The 19,084-nt window shown below is 42.9% G+C and overlaps 1 protein-coding gene across 1 annotated transcript in view; it reads right to left on the bottom strand.

The window, feature by feature from the left end:
• Positions 1-7,834, bottom strand: part of LOC126282164 (bumetanide-sensitive sodium-(potassium)-chloride cotransporter-like) — a 562,271-nt gene extending 554,437 nt beyond the window's left edge. Inside the window, exon 1 of the mRNA XM_049981684.1 lies at positions 7,544-7,834. Within this exon, the coding sequence (XP_049837641.1) occupies positions 7,544-7,798 (255 nt within the window). The 5' untranslated portion in view covers positions 7,799-7,834. The remainder of the gene's footprint in view (positions 1-7,543) is intronic.
• Between the last annotated feature and the right edge of the window lie 11,250 nt (positions 7,835-19,084).

Raw genomic sequence — 19,084 nt, 5'->3', positions numbered from 1 at the left:
CAATGGTCCTTCGTTGCTCTTTACATCTACATCTACATCTACATCCATACTCCGCAAGCCACCTGACAGTGTGTGGCGGAGGGTACCCTGAGTACCTCTATCGGTTCTCCCTTCTATTCCAGTCTCGTATTGTACGTGGAAAGAAGGATTGTCGGTATGTTTCTGTGTGGGCTCTAATCTCTCTGATTTTATCCTCATGGTCTCTTCGCGAGATATACGTAGGAGGGAGCAATATACTGCTTGACTCTTCGGTGAAGGTATGTTCTCGAAGCTTTAACAAAAGCCCGTACCGAGCTACTGAGCGTCTCTCCTGCAGAGTCTTCCACTGGAGTTTATCTATCATCTCCGTAACGTTTTCGCAATTACTAAATGATCCTGTAACGAAGCGCGCTGCTCTCCGTTGGATCTTCTCTATCTCTTCTATCAACCCTACCTGGTGCGGATCCCACACTGCTGAGCAGTATTCAAGCATTGGGCGAACAAGCGTACTGTAACCTACTTCCTTTGTTGTCGGATTGCATTTCCTTAGGATTCTTCCAATGAATCTCAGTCTGGCATCTGCTTTACCGACGATCAACTTTATATGATCATTCCATTTTAAATCACTCCTAATGCGTACTCCCAGATAATTTATGGAATTAACTGCTTCCAGTTGCTGACCTGCTATTTTATAGCTAAATGATAAGGGACCTATCTTTCTATGTATTCGCATCACATTACACTTGTCTACATTGAGATTCAATTGCCATTCCGTGCACCATGCGTCAATTCGCTGCAGATCCTCCTGCATTTCAGTACAATTTTCCATTGTTGCAACCTCTCGATACACCACAGCATCATCTGCAAAAAGCCTTTACTGTCTTCTGTTAGGAGGCGAGGATTCCAAAGGGCACATACCTTTCAGTAACCCAACTGGTGGAGGTGTGTGTCAGCACTAGCAACAGAGACGTCCGGTTTTTTGACTGGTCACCTCGAATGAGAGTGTCCCCACGTTACAATTTTACAGGAGTCACGGCTGTATGCGACCGGCAAACACGCGGGAGATGGTACAGATCTTCGCGACCTTGTTGCGGTGATCACAGACGCCTATCCCAACGACTCACCGTGCTTTTATTCATTGCCAGCATGCCCCTATTAATATCTGCGGTGCTCCGGTTTTCCCGCAAAGGAAACTCGGTGCAGTTATCTGCTTGAAACGCACCTCCGTCATATTCGCCATTTTGAAGGCTAGGTATAGCACCGCCACTTATCAAAATGTCACCAAGCTGTAGGTGCTGAAGCGTGAATATTCCACAACAAATCCCGCACTTTTTCAACCTAAACTGGCCGAGAAATGTATGAGTTCCCTAACGTACTGGACGTCCGTCGTACTCTCGAATCGAACGTGTATTTTGCAAGCTATTTCTTTCGTTGATACATTACATATCCTTACGAATCTTCCAGTGCATGCCTGGCATCTGCTTACCTATAATAGTTTTATGTGACTGTTCCACTTGGGGCGGGTACTCCCAGATATTTTACAGTAGCTACTGTTCCCGTGATTTATTGGCAACAGTGTAATCTAACAGTATTGGGTCCCTCCGCCTATTTTTACGCAATTTACTTTGAAGGTAAACTGCCAACTCGTCTCCCAAGCCCTGTCCACACTTTTTTTTGCCTGAGGGAGAGAACCTGTCACACCTCTCACTTTCGAAAAATGTGACACTGAAATTGCTGTAGGTTTGATTACAGGCTACACTCACGATGATGCATAGTCTTTACACAGAAAAGCAGAGTGTATCTCTTTCTTAACCATTTAAAGCGGTTACACAAGCAAAGTTAAGTACAGGCATAAACCTGACTTCCGCAGGAATGTCCGAAAGAAACCACACACCAAACTGAGGCTTCAGCAGTATTTCTTGAGAGAAGGCCCACTGAACAAATAACGTAAGCAGTATATGAATATTTATAAACTAATTCTTGCTACAGTTAGTAATTCTCTGTCCTTTTTCCGTGACTTCGCGTATGTTCTGCCAATAAAGCAGAGTCTTTGATTCATTCTCTACATCATTCGAATTTAAATTGTTTTTATTGCAGTCCCGTGACAATTCGTTGAACTGGCAACCTCTAAATTTGTTTATTTATTATATTACAGAAATCAAACGGAATTCACTTAGTACTCAAGCGGAATGCAAAAGATTTTCTTTGATCGTGATCAGTTTACACTTTTCTCAATATTCAAGTACTTTGTTTAAGTAATTTTGTAATCCGTTTTGGTCTTCTGCTGAATTCATTAGACGTTAACCCACAGTGTCATCTGCAAACATACTAAGAGGGCTCCTCAGACTGTCTCACAAATGATTTATATAGATCAAGAGCAGCAAGGCTTTGTCGCACTACTTGGGCAACGCCAGATATGACGTGAGTTTCACCACAAGAGTTCCCATCAGCCATGCTTTACTGTGACCCTTTTGGCAGGAAATCACGAGTTCAGTCGCGTAGTTGAGATGATATACCATAGAATGCCATTTGCTATAAAGCTACTTGTAATGAGCGGTGTCCGTATTCTGCTGGTAATTTTCGAGTACGGAAATCAACAGGAGAGCCCTTGTCGATAACTCATTACTTCACATGAATGAAGAGAGAGATTTTACGAAACCTTGCTTGGTGTATGTCAGTAGTACATCTTTGACTATTTCGTAATGGTTGAACAAGATAAATGTCCCATAATGCAAGTACAACTCATTATTACTGAAAATGGTCTACAGTTCTGCGGATTACTTTTAGTTCCTTTTTGTGAATTAGTGTATCCTGTAAAACTTTCCAGTCTTTTGGAACAAATCTTCAGTCGAGCGAACCGAATTCCTCATGTACCTGATACTTCGAAATTTAATTTATAAGAATGCTACAGTCATGTGTTAATATGCTACTAAATGGCCGCTTGATGATGATTTAAGACTTGGAACGCATCGTGGCCTATTGTAAATATCTATAAAATACACGTAGTTTATGGCTCGTACCTCTTTGATTTTTTGTGAGCAGAGCAATAAATCAGTGCGGAACGTAATTCTTCCAAAACATTTAAAATTCATTTCCCCATTATCTTTCATACCAATTTCTCTAAAATTTACCTAATATGGTATACACATAAGGCTCTCGTTAATAAAAAGAATTCATTTTAAAATATTTCATTGTCACTAACTTACAGCTTCTAAGTTCCACTGCTGTAGTTAAAGTACTGCATACATCGTTTCTGCAAAAGTATTAACAGGAAACAGATGGATCTTAGGATGTCGCCAAAAGATATCTATGACCCAATATAATGAAATAAAACAATTGTATTTCAGGTACTTTTAATACTATGAGTGCGGAAACAATTTTTATTTGTAATTTTCAGCTTCGAATTGTTTATGACTTTACAGGTGTATGATATTACAAAACAATTTCGTTGGCTGGAAAATGGATGCAATAAAAAACTAGAGTAAAAATCGGTCTAGAGGATTTTGAGTTCAGAACCCAAAATTTAAGTCACGGAAAAAAGCATTTAAAGAAAAATACATATTATATTTAAACACTGTCTATGCACACCAGTGTTCCGTGGCAAGTGAATAAATGCTACGCGAAAAACTATTAATAATATGGTGTTCCTTTTCAATGTTTTGACGACACTTATTTGTTTTAACTTAATGATGATTTCTTTGTTATTAATTATGATTTGAAATTGAAGTAATCCCTGAACAGAACGAGTTTCTCGTTCTTTCAAATTTCTGTTAACTTTCAAAATAAACAAGGATTTCATGAAAACACCCGAATTGTCAAAGTGTTGCATCAGAGATGAATTTTTGGAAGCCTAGATGTAGAGATTCTCTTCGAGCCACGTCTACTCGGATGCCAAATTCAACACATCATACATAACTCAAAAGCTATGGACGATATGAGTGTGAAAAAAATTTCCTTGGAGCTACAGCTTCTTAAATAGCAATAAATGCAGTTCCACTGTTTTGACCATAACACTAAACTAGAAAGCATGATCGAGAGTGTATACATTAACGATCAGCAGCACTTAACAGCTTGGGCTAGCGACGGTATTGTGTGCAGGATAGTTGCGTCGGTAGACGGCCATAAGAACTAGCAGAAAAAATTGGAAAAAATTGCACTTGCTGCGATGAACGTCACGAGAGCCACACTTGGCAGCGTTTACATCGTAATAAACGATTCCGGCCGCTTTGCGTTTGAAATTCAGCACGTTTCTCGAATGATTTTATGAATAATTTCACTGTCAACATTAACAACCACTGTAACACTGCACATGCCCTTTTTCAGAGCTGTAAAGTACCATTAATAAAATGGCATCGTTCCATTCAAAAACATATTTACTTCAATATCTCGGTTGATACAAGTTTTAAGTGGATTAAACGTGCAACACAATTACGTGAATTCATTACATCCCTTGTGGATGAAGTAGTGCGACTGTAGTACGCAAACAATCGCTTTTCGAAAGTGATAAGATTTATAGTGCCATTAACTATTTTACTACTCGCTGCATTCTCATTCGCAGATTGCGGTGTCACGGAAACGATATTTTCTGGACGAGGTGCAGCTAAGTGCTGATGTCCATGTGGTAACGCTGCTATCCTTTCCAATAACACAAATTTAAAACAAGCACTGAACGTATGTTCGAGCATGTGAGTTCAGTGATCGTTTACTGTGAAACCAAATGCGCGTAAGTACTGTGTGTTTGCGTGTGTAAACTAGCAAAATGTACTTTATCGGAATGAATACTTTATCGGAATGAATTTGTCATGGGTACCACGAGGGAGTGGAGTCATAACAATCGAGCCGAACATGGTCCAAAAAATGCCTCTGTAACAGTTCCATTTAATGACGAGACTGCAATGGTTGGAAACCTATTTACTGGTACAATAACCGTATCACATTTAAAAAGCGACTGATTGCACATTACACGTACAAAAAAAACTGGACAAGTCTGGTTAGGACTCGAGCTTGAGGTTTCCGTACAAATTTAATTATGTATGTATGTTTTGATGAGTGAATTTATGAGTATCAATATTGTGACACATATGGCCGTATCTTTTGATTACACTGACTTAGAAGCTTGAATTTTTTATACCACCAAGAGATCGTATACCTATGTATCTGCCTAAATTTCAACTTGATACCTATACCTGATCCTTAGAAAAAGTGGTCTTAACAGACAGCCAAATAACAGATTGGTACTATAAGAATTCCGTTTCTACAGATTGGGGTTAGGGATGGGAAAAACCGACCTGTTAAAACAGATACCGGTATTTTAATTCCGAATAACCGGTATTTTTTGTTCCTTGATCGGTCTTGGTTATAACATTATTTTTAACTTTTTATTAATTATCGGGCAAAAAACCAAAATATATATTAGCTATAACAGCAGTACTAATTTTTTTTTCTTTTTTAAATGAACCTTTTTAAATAGAATTCACACTGGTTTGAAATATTGCGTTATTACAGAAAATGATTTTTACCCTCCACGCTGCCCTCCAGTTTCCTTTACTATGGTAACAGTAATAAATTAATAACTTAAATATTCATTCATAGTGAACAATAAAAATAGCATGTAGCTAATCTGTAGCTGCATGTCTACATAAAATACCTCTCTATCTACTTGTAGCCCTTGATAACGGACAAATTGAAACAAAATCAGAGTTCTTCAACTCAGATTTCACCTGTTATGACTAACTATCCGTAATGTCCGTAACAGTGATAAGATCCCCAACTACAGTATGATTTTTGGCAGAGTTTCAAAAAATCAGAACATATAGGAGAGTACTGGTGATTTTTCTAGTATTCAACTACGTATCACTTTTCAAGGAAAACGGAACGACCGGCCAGTGTGGCCGTGCGGTTCTAGGCGCTTCAGTCTGGAACCACGCGACCACTACGACCGCAGGTTCGAATCCTGCCTCGGGCATGGATGTGTGTGATGTCCTTAGGTTAGTTAGGTATAAGTAGTTCTAAGTTCTAGGGGACTGATGACCTCAGATGTGAAGTCCCATGGTGTTCAGAGCCACTTGGACCATTTGAAAACGGAACGGTGGACGGATTAAGTTTTGTTTTATTCATGTATTTAGTTTAATATTCTGATTCTATGTATCCTGAAATCAAGAGAGTCACAGTTTTTCATTCTTTATTCGATTTCTACGTTTATTACAGGGAATAATGAGAATTAAAGACGAAAATCGGTAATTTCAGACACCGGTTATTTTGAGAGCATTTAACAAAAAAAAATGGTTTAAATGGCTCTGAGCACTATGCGAGTTAACTTCTGAGGTCATCAGTCGCCTAGAACTTAGAACTACTTAAACCTAACTAACCTAAGGACATCACACACATCCATGCCCGAGGCAGGATTCGAACCTGCGACCGTAGCGGTGGCGCGATTCCAGACTGAAGCGCCTAGAACCGTACGGCCACTCCGGCCGGCAGGGTTTAACAGCTGGGTTGAATTGGCGTGGGGAAAAACCGACGTAGCTTAAAACCGGCTGCTGCGGTGATAATCGCCATCCCTACATGAGGTACAGTAGAGCGTCGATTATCGGAACGTCGGTCAAACGAACGGCCGCTTAACCGAACTGTGTGCTCGCTCGCGCCTATTACTCTCCCACCCTACCGTCCATCATCCCCCTCACTCCCAAAAAAATGACGAACAGAATGATATGTCCGAAATTCTCGGTATGCTGAAAGAAATAGATTGCCACGAATGTGATGAAGAAGACGTTCATGAATGGATGAAAATCGGTGATGCAGATCCAGGACACCAAATCGTGCAAGACAGCGAGATGGTAAACGTCGTCACTGATAAAGGTGACGACGCCGCCAGCATCTCATCAGTCAGTGCTCCAGAAAGTGAAGATGAAAGTATAACAGCAGCTTCTGAGGCGTTCACTTGTTTAGATACTGCCTTGCGATGGTTTGAAGCCCAAGATGAAAGTGACCAGTTTCAGATGTCTCCAATGAAAAAAGTACGTGACTTAGCTGCTCGTAAGCGTGTATGCTTGCTTAGACAGACCAAAGTAAAGGATTTTTTTAAACGTTAATTTTGTATACTGTGTGTATTGTTCATACAAAATGCGTATGTGGTATGTATATATTTTTGTTTAATTAACTGTGCCACATACTAGATATTCCTACTGAAGTTGCCTTTGTATGTTACTTTGTAATACTAAAAGAGATGCCGGCTTTTATGAATAAATTTACTGTACAGTACTTCTTTATGGCAAATAAACATGTCCAGTTCGATTATCCGAACAAACCAGTTTTCCGAACACCCATGTCCCCCAATTACTTCGGTTAATCGACGCTCTACTGTACCTGCAAATTACGTGCCGCTGTGCATACTACTTTTTGCCGAAAACCTAATTTCACTTTCCCGAACGGTTGACGAAATAAAACGGGTACAAGTGCTAGGTGATAGGTGGACGAAACGCGGTGACGGGCACGAGAGCGCGCGGTGGCGCAGCCGGCGGCGTCCGGCAACAGGTGGGGGCGGTCCCGGCGCGCGGCGACTTACCTTGCCGGAGTACTTGCCCTCGTGCAGCTCGTCGAGCGTGGGCCGGTAGGCGTGCGGCGAGTTGGTGAAGTCGCGGTAGTGCTCTGCCCGCGGCGGCACCTCCCTCGTCAGCTGGCCCAGCGAGCGCCACTCGTCCGCCACGGCGAACACCTCGAAGCGCTGCGGCTGCCCGTCGCCGCCATCCGCGTCGTCGCCGGCTGGCGGCACGGCGTGCATCTCCAGATCCAGGCGGTCGCGCGCCGGGCTGCTGGACATGGCGGGGCGTCGGCGGTGGCCACACTGGCGCCGGCCGCCGAGCAGCGCGGGCCGCGGGCGTGGGCCGCCCCCACCACAGCCGCCGCCGGCCGGCCCGCCGCGGCCTTCCGGTAGCCGCCGCTGGCGCTACAGTGGCCGCCGTGCGCGCCACACGCAGTGGCGGTCTAGCATTCGAGGCTCATTCGCCCGTCATCCCCAAGAAAAAGCTGGCTTTCAATATGCAACTAAGATGATGTCACGCGAGTGACGCCATTGAAGTTGCGGGTGGAAACACCCACGTTTGATATGAAACTATATGGTTCCAGTAACAGTCCCATGAACCATGGACCTTGTCGTTCGTGGGGAGGCTTGCGTTCCTCAGCGATACAGATGGCCGTACCATAGCTGCGACCACAATGGAGGGGTATATGTTGAGAGGCCAGACAAACGTGTGGTTCCTGAACAGGGGCAGCAGGCGCTACAGTGGCCGCCATGCGCGCCACACGCAGTGGCGGTCTCGCATTCTAGGCGCATTCGCCCCTCATCCCCAAGAAAAAGCCGGCTTTCCATATGCAACTAAAGTGACATCACGCGAGTGACGCCACTGAAGTTGCAGGTGGAAAACCCACGTTCGATATGAAACTATATGGTTCCAGTAACAGTCCCATGAACCATGGACCTTGTCGTTGGTGGGGAGGCTTGCGTTCCTCAGCGATACAGATGGCCGTACCATAGCTGCAACCACAATGGAGGGGTATATGTTGAGAGGCCAGACAAACGTGTGGTTCCTGAACAGGGGCAGCAGGCGCTACAGTGGCCGCCATGCGCGCCACACGCAGTGACGGTCTCGCATTGTAGGCGCATTCGCCCCTCATCCCCAAGAAAAAGCCGGCTTTCCATATGCAACTAAAGTGACATCACGCGAGTGACGCCACTGAAGTTGCGGGTGGAAAACCCACGTTCGATATGAAACTATATGGTTCCAGTAACAGTCCCACGAACCATGGACCTTGCCGTTGGTGGGGAGGCTTGCGTGCCTCAGGGATACAAATAGCCGTACCAAAGTGCAACCACAACGGAGTTGTTGAGAGGCCAGAGAAACGTTTCGTTCCTGAAGAGGGGCAGCAGCCTTGTCAGTAGTTGCAGGGGCAACAGTCTGGATGATTGACTGATCTGCCCTTGTAACACAAAGCCAAACGGCCTTGCTGGGCTGGTTCTGTGAACGGCTGAAAGCAGGGGGAAACTACAGCCTTAATTTTTCCCGAGGGCATGCAGCTTTGGCTATAATACTCTAGAGGTAAAATAGTCCCCCATTCGGATCTCCGGGCAGGGACTACTCAGGAGGACGTCGTTACCAAGAGGAAGAAAACTGGCGTTCTACGGATCGGAGCGTGGAATGTCAGATTCCTTAATCGAGCAGGTAGGTTAGAAAATTTAAAAAGGGAAATGGATAGATTAAAGTTAGATATAGTGGGAATTAGTGAAGTTCGGTGGCAGGAGGAACAAGACTTCTGGTCAGGTGACTATAGGGTTATAAATACAAAATCAAATAGGAGTAATGCAGGAGTAGGTTTAATAATGAATAGAAAAATAGGAGTGCAGGTAAGCTACTGCCAACAGCATAGTGATCGCATTATTGTGGCCAAGATAGACACGAAAACCACGCCTACTACAGTATTACAAATTTATATGCCAACTAGCTCTGCAGATGAAGAAATGGATGAAATGTATGATGAGATAAAAGAAATTATTCAGGCAGTGAAGAGAGACGAACTGGAAATTTAGATTAGGAAAAGGGAGAGAAGGAAACATAGTAGGTGAATATGGATTGGGGGTAAGAAATGAAAGAGGAAGCCCTCTGGCAGAATTTTGTACAGAGCATAACTTAATCATAGCTAACACTTGGTTCAAGAATCATAAAAGAAGGTTGTATACATGGAAGAATCCTAGAGATACTAGAAGGCATCAGATAGATTATTTAATGGTAAAACAGAGATTTGGAACCAGGCTTTAAATTGTAAGACATTTCCAGGGGCAGATGTGGATTCTGACCACAATCAATTGCAAAAGAACTGTAGATTAAAACTGAAGAACCTGCAAAAAGTTGGGAATTTAAGGAGGTGGGACATGGATAACGTGAAACAACCAGAGTTTCAGGGAGAGCATAAGGGAACAATTGACAGGAATGGGGAAAGAAGTACAGTAGAAGAAGAATGGGTAGCTCTGACGGATGAAGTAGTGAAGGCAGCAGAAGATCAAGTAGGTAAAAAGACGAGGGCTACTAGAAATCCTTGGGTAACACCATAAATATTGAATTTAATTGATGAAAGGAGAAAATATAAAAATGCAGTAAATGAAGCAGGCAAACAGGAATACAAACGTCTAAAAAATGAGATCTACAGGAAGTGCAAAATAGCTAAGCAGGGATGGCTAGAGGACAAATGTAAGGATGTAGAAGCTTATCTCACTAGCGGTAAGATAGATACTGCCTACAGAAAAATTAAAGAGACCTTTGGATAAAAGAGAACCACTTGTATGAATATCAAGAGCTCAGATGGAAACCCAGTTCTAAGCAAAGAAGGGAAAGCAGAAAGGTGGAGGGAGTATATAGAGGGTCTATACAAGGGCGATGTACTTGAGGACAATATTATGGAAATGGAAGAGGATGTAGATGAAGATGAAATGGGAGATACGATACTGCGTTAAGAGTTTGACAGAGCACTGAAAGACCTGACTCGAAACAAGGCCCCGGGAGTAGACGACATTCCATTAGAACTACTGACGGCCTTGGGAGACTCAGTCCTGACAAAACTCTACCTTCTGGTGAGCATGATGTATGAGACAGGTGAAATTCCATCAAACTTCAAGAAGAATATAATAACTCCAATCCCAAAGAAAGAAGGTGCTGACAGATGTGAAAATTACCGAACTATCAGTTTAATAAGTCACAGCTGCAAAATACTAACGCGAATTCTTTACAGACGAATGGAAAAACAGGTAGAAGCCGATCTTGGGGAAGATCAGTTAGGATTCCGTAGAAATGTTGGAACACGTGAGGTAGTACTGACTTTACGACTTATCTTAGAAGAAAGATTAAGGAAAGGCAATCCTACGTTTATAGCATTTATAGCTTTTGACGATGTTGACTGAAATACTCTATTTCAAATTCTAAAGGTGGCAGGGGTAAAATACAGGGAGCGAAAGGCTATTTACAATTTGTACAGAAACCAGATGGCAGTAATAAGAGTCGAGGGGCATGAAAGGGGGGCAGTGGTTGGGGAGGGAGTGAGACAGGGTTGCAGCCGCTCCCCGATGTTACTCAATCTGTATATTGGGCATGCAGTAAAGGAAACAAAAGAAAATTTCGGAGTAGGTTTTAAAATCCATGGAGAAGAAATAAAAACTTTATGGTTTGTCTGATGACATTCTAATTCTGTAAGGGACAGCAAAGGACTTGGAAGAGCAATTGAACGGAATGGACACTGTCTTGAAAGGAGGGTATAAATTGAACATCAACAAAAGCAAAACGAGGATAATGGAATGTAATCGAATCAAGTCGGGTGATGCTGAGGGAATTAGATTAGGAAATGAGACACTTAATGTAGTAAAGAAGTTTTGCTATTTGGGTAGCAAGATAAATGATGATGGTCGAAGTAGAGAGGATATAAAATGTAGACTGACAATGGCAAGGAAAGCGTTTCTAAAGAAGAGAAATTTGTTAACATCGAGTATAGATTTAAGTGTCAGGAAGTCATTTCTGAAAGTATTTGCATGGAGTGTAGCCATATGTGGAAGTGAAATTGTTTGGACAAGAAAAGAATAGAAGCTTTCGAAATGTGGTGCTACAGAAGAATGCTGAAGATTAGATGGGTAGATCACGTAAGTAATGAGGAGCTATTTAATAGAATTGGGGAGAAGAGGAGTTTGTGGCACAACTTGACAAGAAGAAGGGACCGGTTGGTAGGACATGTTCTGAGGCATCAAGGGATCACAAATGTAGCATTGGAGGGCAGCGTGGAGGGTAAAAATCGTAGAGGGAGACAAAGAGATGAATACACTAAGCAGATTTAGAAGGATGTAGGTTGCAGTAAGTACTGGGAGATGAAGAAGCTTGCACAGGATAGAGTAGCATGGAGAGTTGCATCAAACCAATCTCAGGATTGAAGACCACAACAACAACAATAACAATTTTATTATAAGGCAACTAACAGTACCAAGATTCTTGCCAAATTCCTATAAATAGTTAAGGTTTTTAAATTAACCGCCGTCCGGAGTGGCCGAGCAGTTCTAGGCGCTCTAAGTCTGGAACTGCGCGACCGCTACGGTCGCAGGTTCGAATCCTGCCTCGGGCATGGATGTGTATGATGTCCTTAGGCTAGTTAGGTTTAAGTAGTTCTAAGTTTTAGGGGACTGATGACCTCAGAAGTTAAGTCCCATGGTGTTCAGAGCCACCTAACCATTTTAAATTAACACCACAATGCATAAGGACATTTCCATTATGCACAAAACTACAAATGGTACTCGAAGAAGAAGTCAACTGCCCAATTCAATGGCTGCCCGACGACAATCAGTTAACTGATTAAATAAACCTGTAGCGGCGCTCTGTCCGCTAGACTAGCATCACAACTGTGAACGAATCCCACAACAGGACTTTAATATAAGCTGAACAAACTTTAAATAAAAGACATTAAAATGTATACTTTTGTGTCATGAGAGAATATTATTCTGCTCTTATATAGACAAGACACGGCTAAGCTGTCCAAACTCTACCAACGTGTGAAAACCGAAGCAAACAGTAATTTTGTTCTGAATGCTCATGAGGTTGTTACACATAAATCAAGCTAAGTACTCAAATAAACTATCGGGTCCCTAAAACGCTCTAAAGCGGTAATGACAATTAAACCCTTATTTTTTTTTAAGAAATCGAGAAACTTAGTGCTCAGTTAGCCCAGAGCGTTTAATCACACGTCCACAAGGACGTTAAAATAATAGGAATACTCAGTAAATTGCTTCTCTAAGATGATTAAAGCCAAGTCCTAATCCGGTGATCCCCCGCCGCGGCACGATACCAAAAGAATGGCAATAAACTAAACTTGAGGCTGGAACGGGAGATACGCAGAAGTGCGTTTGGCCTGTTAACACCTTGGCCGTGCGATGACGGGAAAGTCGCCGAAGCAGAAGGAAAACGCGTCCCTGCCCCGGACGAGGAGAACAGCAATGCGTCAACCGCTGCCGATGCAAGGCTATCAACATATACCAAACAACAAACAACACAAGTTTGATGCAAGTTAACACACTCACCAATACTTAAACGGGCAATTGGAAGATTATTTTCAAGGAAACCGACTACCAAAACTTCAGTATAGGGGTGGCCGGCTCATTAACTTTGCAGTTTAATCTTCCTAACAATACCAAGAAACAATGTACAAAGTGTAATTCTGCAGCATTTCGTGGCCGTTGTCACTGAAGTTAAAATCTTCTGGGTTATTAGGCCGCGTCCTAGTTCTACTTAAATGATCCACGTTTCTAGCAGTAGTGGACACCATAAGATCCTGAGGAAGACTCCAGAAGAGAGGTCCAAAAGTCCATCATTTTAGTAGAAATATGACGCAGCCTCATAACCCAGCAGATTTTAACATCAATGCACAAAGTGATTTAAAAGAATAATTACATAATAATTGAAACAAAATTTATAAAGTCACAGTATTCCTTCACTGTGGCCTCTTAGGGACTAGTAGACACTGTAATTTCGATTCGTGACAAATGGCAGGTGGACGGTTAACATGTACATCTAAAGCCGAAGGGCTCCACAACACAAAGAAAGAGAGTGTACAAATACGAGCATACACACACATATGACCCACACATTCGTACATTAGGCTGAGTGCACACAACTTTAGTTCCAGGCCAAAACCAATAACTCGCCAGAGAAAGGAAATTGGAAATTTGTGGTAAGATCCTATGGGACCCAACTGCTGAGGTCATCGGTTGCTAAGCTTACACACTACTTAAGCTAAATTACACTAACTTACGCTAAGGACAAAACACACACACACACACACACACACACACACACACACACACACACACACACACGTGCGAGCGCGCCCGATGTAGGACTCGAACCACCGACAGAGGGGGGGGGGGGGCAGCAGCCAAGCTAATAATGACTCGAGACACGTGACAAGAGACAAGAGCCTCAGACACCGCGTGGCCCCCAGAAAGAGTCACAAGGCCCATTGTTGTTGTGGTCTTCAATCCTGAGACTGGTTTGATGCAACTCTCCATGCTACTCTATCCTGCGCAAGCTTCTTCATCTCCCAGTACTTACTGCAACCTACATCCTTCTGAATCTGCTTAGTGTAGTCATCTCTTAGTCTCCCTATACGATTTTTACCCTCCACGCTGCCCTCCAATACTAAATTGGTGATCCCTTGATGCCTCAGAACATGCCCTACCAACAGGTCCCTTCTTCTTGTCAAGTTATGCCATAAACTCCTCTTCTCCCCAATTCTCTTCAGTACCTCCTCATTAGTTCTGTGATCTACCCATCTAATCATCAACATTCTTCTGTAGTACCACATTTCAAAAGCTTCTATTCTCTTCTTGTCCAAACCATTTATCGCCCATGTTACACTTTTATACATGGCTGCACTCCATACAAATACTTTCAGAAACGACTTCCTGACACTTAAATCTATACTCGATGTTAACAAAATTCTCTTCTTCAGAAACGCTTTCCTTGTCATTGCCAGTTTACATTTTATATCCTCTCTACTTCGACCATCATCAGTTATTTTGCTCCCCAAATAGCGAAACTCCTTTACTACTTTACTGCTTGCTCAATATACAGATTGAATAACATCGGGGAGAGGCTACAACCCTGTCTTAGCCCTTCCCAACCACTGCTTCCCTTTCATGTCCCTCGACTCTTATAACTGCCATCTGGTTTCTGTACAAATTGTAAATAGCCTTTCGCTCCCTGTATTTTACCCCTGCCACCTTTAGAATTTGAAAGAGAGTATTCCAGTCAACATTGTGAAAAGCTTTCTCTAAGTCTACAAATGCTAGATATGTAGGTTTGCCTTTCCTTAATCTTTCTTCTAAGATAAGGCGTAAGGTCAGTATTGCCTCACGTGTTCCAGTATTTCTACAGAAGCCAAACTGATCTTCCCCGAGGTCGGCTTCTACTAGTTTTTCCATTCATCAGTAAAGAATTCGTGTTAGTATTTTGCAGCTGTGGCTTATTAAACTGATGGTTCGGTAATTTTCACATCTGTCAACACCTGCTTTCTTTGGGATTGGTATTATTAAATTCTTCTTGAAGTCTGAGGGTATTTCGCCTGTTTCATACATCTTGCTCACCAGATGGTAGAGTTCTGTCAGGACTGGCTCTCCCAAGGCCATCAGTAGTTCCAATGGAATGTTGTCTACTCCGGGGGCCTTGTTTCGACTCAGGTTTTTCAGTACTCTGTCAAATTCTTCACGCAGTATCGTATCTCCCATTTCATCTTCATCTACATCCTCTTCCAATTCCATAATATTGTCCTCAAGTACATTGCCCTTGTATAGACCCTCTATATACTCCTTCCACCTTTCTGCTTTCCCTTCTTTGCTTAGAACTGTGTTTCCATCTGAGCTCTTGATGTTCATACAAGTGGTTCTCTTTTCTCCAAAGGTCTCTTTAATTTTCCTGTAGGCAGTATCTATCTTACCCCTAGTGAGATAAGCCTCTACATCCTTACATTTGTCCTCTAGCCATCACTGCTTAGCCATTTTGCATTTCCTGACAATCTCATTTTTGAGATGTTTGTATTCCTTTTTGCCTGCTTCATTTACTGCATTTTTATATTTTCTCCTTTCATCAATTAAATTCAATATTTCTTCTGTTACCCAAGGATTTCTACTAGCCCTCGTCTTTTTACCTACTTGATCCTCTGCTGCCTTCACTACTTCATCTCTCAAAGCTACCCATCCTTCTTCTACTGTATTTCTTTCCCACATTCCTGTCAATTGTTCCCTTATGCTCTCCCTGAAAGTCTGTACAACCTCTGGTTCTTTCAGTTTATCCAGGTCCCATCTCCTTAAATTCCCACCTTTTTGCAGTTTCTTCAGTTTTAATCTACAGGTCATAACCAATAGATTGTGGTCAGTGTCCACATCTGCCCGTGGAAATGTCTTACAATTTAAAACCTGGTTTCTAAGTCTCTGTCTTACCATTATATAATCTATCTGATAATAGTAAACAGAAATTACAATCATTATTATCAAATACTCAATGATAACAAATAATGATTTCAAGTACCACATTAATGTTGCAAAATTGTAGCTTGGCGCTTACAGAAACCTCAAGATTGACTTGACATATACAGCTCCAAAAGGGGTCCCTCAAAGGCATAGGCCATAGAGGAGGGCCGGCCAGAAATTCTGCACGCGAGCGGTGTTCCTGCACATATTCAACTTCAGGTCACAGCGTGCACGCCGCAGCCGTCAACGTTCATGTAGTGCATGTTTCTAAGCACAGATGTCGCTTTATCCACTTGCTGGGATACTCTGTACCGGCGCATTCTGGTGCTCTTTCCACAGCTTGCAAGACAACTTTGGGAAGGTATTTCGCGTATTAAACATTTAAAATACTGTCACCGTCTACTAATTGAGACGTCTACTTTTAAGTTAACAGTTTAACCCAGTAAGAGAAGTAATACAGTTAACAAGCGTCGGTTTTTATTAAGGCAGCTTGACTGACGGCACGTAAATACGCGTAATGCTTTTGATCTAGTATTTAAGAACGAGAACACTTTGCGACTTCCATCGAACTTCATTTATGATTTCAAATAACATTAAACTAATGCAAGGTTCCATATAACTAATTCTCGGTGCCCTCAGTTACACCCACATAATTTCTGCCTCACTGACCTCTGAACAGAATGATAACCGCAGACCTCTCGATGATCACCTGTTATTTCAATACCATTATTGCTATATCTTTAATCAGTTCCGTCTGAAATCTGCATAATAACCGACAATTAGATTAATGTTACGTTTTATCGACTTCAGCTGAGTGTAGCCCCTCACACATTTAAAAAAAACGCTAAATGTAAGTATACATTGGAACAATCGGTTTAGTGACCACCTTTCCTGATAATGTAACATGGAGCAGAATGAGGCAATAATGCAAAGTTATTAAACAATAATTTTTAATTATTAAGGACTAAATCCAAACACGTTTATCACTGGTCATGAGAAATGATAATCGAGTTGATGTGTCTCATCCATTTTATTACGGGCATTTAATTTTGGTTGCCGTTCTTCACTACTGAGTACACTACACTCGTCTTTGTGATATGTATTGTAATGTCTTTCAATTGAAAACTTACGCTGGCCGCCTATTATTCGGCGGCACAGCAAACACTGTGCAGTTCTCAGTCATTTTTAAACGACTGAGAACATAGATCTCCCGTCCTTTGTTTTTTCACAGTACCTGCCATTTCTCAGTACTTCTCTGTTAAGGTTACGGTTACCAGGGGTAAACGAGATTGGGTATGTTGGGCTCTTGCTTGTACCACATAAACAAGGAAGTGGAGCCGCCGCCGTTCATTTAGGACACATGTCTAATAACATATGTCGCAGTCGCTCGCTGTCGCACACGTACGCACATGTGCAGCACTTCCGCACTTCTGCACACTGAGCAGCGTTTGGCCGGCCCTGCCATAGAGGAACCGGATTTCTGGCCAGCTCACACAATCTATAAGTACAGTACTTAATGATCAGTCTTCATACATAATTTCAAATAAATGTCAAAGAGGCCTATAGCTTCAGGACTCCAGACAGGCACTGGATAGTACTGCCCTCTTGCTCGTAAATGCTAATAAGTTTTTCAATACGTCTCGACGTATTTTGCAGACCGAAATTAACTGATGCACTTCGTAACCAGGTTGCACGCGATCACAGCCGCTCCTCGTCCGCCAAACCCGCCGGTAGCAACGGTCGCCGGCCGCGGTGGTCTCGCGGTTCTAGGCGTGCAGTCCGGAACCGTGCGACTGCTACGGTCGCAGGTTCGAATCCTGCCTCGGGCATGGATGTGTGTGATGTCCTTACGTTAGTTAGGTTTAAGTAGTTCTAAGTTCTAGGGGACTAATGACCACAGCAGTTGAGTCCCATAGTGCTCAGAGCCATTTGAACCATTTTTGAGCAACGGTCAACGCTGCAGGAAAACGCGGGCCCACATAGCCCAGCGGTCAACGGTTTCAACTCGCTGCAACGCCGAGTACTCAAGCACATCCCGTTCAAATCCGTGCTCCAGGCACCACTCGCTACCACACAGCCCCAGAGGGAACACATAACCAAGAGAAGATAATACTACGAGGGCTAGAATCGATGGGCAACGGCCTTGCCGCAGTGGATACACCGGTTCCCGTGAGATCACAGAAGTTAAGCGCTGTCGGGCGTGGCCGGCACTTGGATGGGTGACCATCCAGCCGCCATGCGCTGTTGCCATTTTTCGGAGTGCACTCAGCCTCGTGATGCCAAATGAGGAGCTACTCGACTGAATAGTAGCGGCTCTGGTCAAAGAAAACCATCATAACGACCGGGAGAGCGGTGTGCTGACCACATGCCCCTCCTATCCGCATCCTCAACTGAGGATGGCACGGCGGTCGGATGGTCCAGATGGGCCACTTGTGGCCTGAAGACGGAGTGCTTTACAATCGATGGAACGCGCGCACAAGTGGCGCCAATAGGACTGGGCGAGCGCTCTCACAGAAGCCGCCACGGCTCAGTAAACTTTTCAAGACTCCATCACCTGCGATGTATATCAGCAGACTGAATCAATGAATGAAAATTTCTGCCAAATATGGGATTCGTGTTGAAACCCAAAAAGAACCAAGATCTGTGATGATTATACTGAGTGCACTGTCCGAAAGTTACCTCGAGCAATTAAACAGAGAACCCCACTCTTGGAGATAACATCTCGGACCTAGTGATAATAAACAGAACCGTACTTTTTGACTCTTTAAGCGCAGAACAGGAAATCAGTGATCATAAGCCCTTTGCAGCAACCCTGAATATGGAAGTTAATAGGAATACAAAAAAAAGGGGGAGGAAGGTTTATCTGTTTAGCAAGAGTAATAGAAGGCACATTTCAGACTACCTAACAGATCGAAACGAAATTTCTGGTCCGACACTGACAATGTTGAGTGTTTATTGGAAAAGTTCAAGGCAATCGTAAAATGCGTTTTAGACAGGTACGTGCCGAGTAAAACTGTGACGGACGGGAAAAACCCACCGTGGTTCAACAAGAAAATTAGG

Source organism: Schistocerca gregaria, chromosome 7 (assembly GCF_023897955.1).
Source record: "Schistocerca gregaria isolate iqSchGreg1 chromosome 7, iqSchGreg1.2, whole genome shotgun sequence".
NCBI classification, from domain to species: domain Eukaryota; kingdom Metazoa; phylum Arthropoda; class Insecta; order Orthoptera; family Acrididae; genus Schistocerca; species Schistocerca gregaria.
This window is presented reverse-complemented; position numbering and strand designations above follow the sequence as displayed.